Below are 2,737 nucleotides of genomic sequence, written 5' to 3' on the forward strand. Positions count from 1 at the left end.
ACACACACACACACACACACACACACACACACACACACACACACACACACACACACACACACACACACACACACACACACACACACACACACACTTTCAGTCTTGTTTTTTAATCTAATACCTTTTTTTCAAGGCTTTGAATGCAGGACCTTAACTCTGTTGTATTGCTACTCCGGTCAGATATCTGAGGGTGTAGAGATCTACATTAGGAGTAGATAATGTGAAATGAACCCCACTTTTACCCAGAGAAACATTGAAATGTAACAAATCGTATTTTTGGAAGCTAATATCTGTTTTCTAAGGTTTTGAATACAGGACTGTATTGCTGCACCAGTATAATATCTGAGGACTAACAGGACAGACTCTGGATCAGCGCGGCGGTCACACAGAGCCCCATCAGCAGAGATGTTGATGTTTTGACCCCCGCTCTGCTCTCCAGCTGCAGTGTGTAGTCAGCCAGCACTCGGGTGAACCCCCTCTCCTCCGACACACACCTGTACGTGCCCTCCTGCTCCGGACTCATCCTGGGGATCAGCAGGAGGCCCGGGGAGATCCTCCAGGCTCCAGGAGGTGTTTCTCTCCAGGTGGATCCAGGTGTACTTGGCCTCATGAGATGAAACTGGGCACTGCAGGAAGTATTTGGAGTTCAGAGGGAGCTCGATGCTCTTCGTCACATCGTCTCTCCCAGGTGGATATTTACTCACTGAGAAGAGAACACATACAATCATTTAAAACATATCTTCTTATACTCCGATTGCCTTTTACACCGTTACATTGTATTTTTAGTCTTGTATGTGTTTAACAGAGACATATGTTAAGGATTTACATTTCTGGAGGGCAAAGGAAGTGTAAAAGGGGGGGGGGTTTAAATGGTTAAGGACGAGGGGGTTTAATGGTGGGGATGTTAGATGATGAGGGTGGGACCAGTTGGCTCTCTTCTATACAGTGTGACTGTAATCTGTGTTCTGGTGCAGTCATTGTAATGCAATGTCTAATAAATATGTAAAAATGTGTATATTACAATATATACAGTGGTGTAGTATCAGGTGTACAAATACTGTTGACCTTTCATAGTAATAAGGAAGTGTTTTTTTTTGTTGATGGCAGAAACTAGAACAGGATTAGGAGAATAGAGAACTGAATCAGAGGTTAATTTAAATTCCTACCTGCTTTCTTTTTAGTTTGATTTGGTTTCATATGTTCCCAAGCTATTCCTCGTTGTCAGTGTTTTGGTTTGTTTTGTAGAAAAGTTTATAACATTTTGAGTAAAGAGGTAAAAATGAAACTTACATTTTGTTCTACCTTTTAACTTGAAGTGCCTTCATCATTTCAAGTGTTCATTGTAGAACAAAATGATCTCTACACCGGGAGAATAATCAGCAGGACTACATTTTTCAGTATTTTAGAGAATACGGGATTAAAGCTCTTTAAACTGCAGCAAAATATGGTAACATGGTCATGGATGAAATTTGAATATAGCAGTGACATGCGGGCAAAACATTGCATGTTCAGCAAGATAACACACACTTACTGGAAAGCGGCAGATATTTGTTTGGCAAATTTCCCATATCATTTAAAGCAGGGGTGCATTTGCCACTTGATTGACGTACAGGTAAGCCAGTCTGAGTTGTATTGTGCCATACGGGTTCATGCAGTTATGAGGGGGCCTCACCTCCTCATCTGAAGCGCAAATGCCACAGTGTATCTGCCGTTTAGTCCACTAGCCCCCCCCCGGCGCTCGCGACACAGATTGGGCAGGGGCGGCCCTGTAGGTAGATCTTTTGGGCTTGGACATTTTAAAAGTAGCTCCCAAGCTGAAAAAGTGTGGGCACCCCTGGCATGCGTTGAGATAAGATGTCTTAGTATCCGCCACACAAACACAGCAATATTTAATAAGCCTGAAAGACGTGACGCAGTGGCAGAAGAGAAAAACTGTAAATCTAATTTCTCGGATATAGAGACAAGAAATTGGAGAGAAATAAGGTATAAGAGTAGTGTGAGTATCTTTAGAAGAAACACTTTTGGTAGGCGAGCTTAAATGAGTTGTGTTTGAAGATCATTCTGTTCATTTGGTGATACATATGCATGTGTTGAGAGAAGGTGATTGATTTTCTCTCAGTGTCTAAAATTAAAATATAGTATTTATGCAGGCACACACACTTGTCGAATTGTATGATATTATAGGAGCACACACACCTCTCCGAAACACACATTTGACTGCCTTCCTGCACCCACTAAGCTTATCAGGCAGGGACATATGTAAAGCTCTGTATACTTTGACTCAAGGCAGTTATTAATGCGCAAAGTATTTGCATATTACTGAATGATCCTTTCTACAGAAAGATCTATGTTATCCTAATACAGGCCTATTGTGTTCCTGTGCGTGATGACAGAGTCAAGGCAGAGCTGCAAATGTGTGTCATATTCACATCTGAGTGCACAGACTTGTCCCAGAAACTCCTTACAAATATAGAACTTGCAGGAAGGAATGGATAAAAGTAAAGAAAATAGTATTTGGTTAGTCGGCCTGCACTACAGCCTTAATGAATATCAACTGAAAAAACAGAAATACATGCAGACTATCTACTGATGTAAGGTTGCAGAAAACCACGTGGTAGATAACATCAAAACTACATTTGGTAGATAACAGATCAAATCCGCTCTCATTCCTGTGTGTTATAAATCCAGTAGCCTTTTAGCTTAGTTTAGCGACTAGCAGTTTCCATCCTTTTCCAGG

At 41.4% G+C, this 2,737-nt stretch overlaps 1 protein-coding gene across 1 annotated transcript in view; it reads left to right on the forward strand.

Moving 5' to 3' along the window:
* The window catches only part of kiaa0232 (KIAA0232 ortholog), a 13,888-nt gene extending 11,671 nt beyond the window's left edge, over positions 1-2,217 (forward strand). Inside the window, exons 8-9 of the mRNA XM_010790986.1 lie at positions 458-462; positions 2,210-2,217. Of these exons, the coding sequence (XP_010789288.1) occupies positions 458-462; positions 2,210-2,217 (13 nt within the window). The remainder of the gene's footprint in view (positions 1-457; positions 463-2,209) is intronic.
* Positions 2,218-2,737: the final 520 nt, after the last annotated feature.

This window comes from Notothenia coriiceps, unplaced genomic scaffold (assembly GCF_000735185.1).
Source record: "Notothenia coriiceps isolate Sejong01 unplaced genomic scaffold, NC01 NC01_scaffold00034935, whole genome shotgun sequence".
In the NCBI taxonomy this organism is placed as follows: Eukaryota; Metazoa; Chordata; class Actinopteri; order Perciformes; family Nototheniidae; genus Notothenia; species Notothenia coriiceps.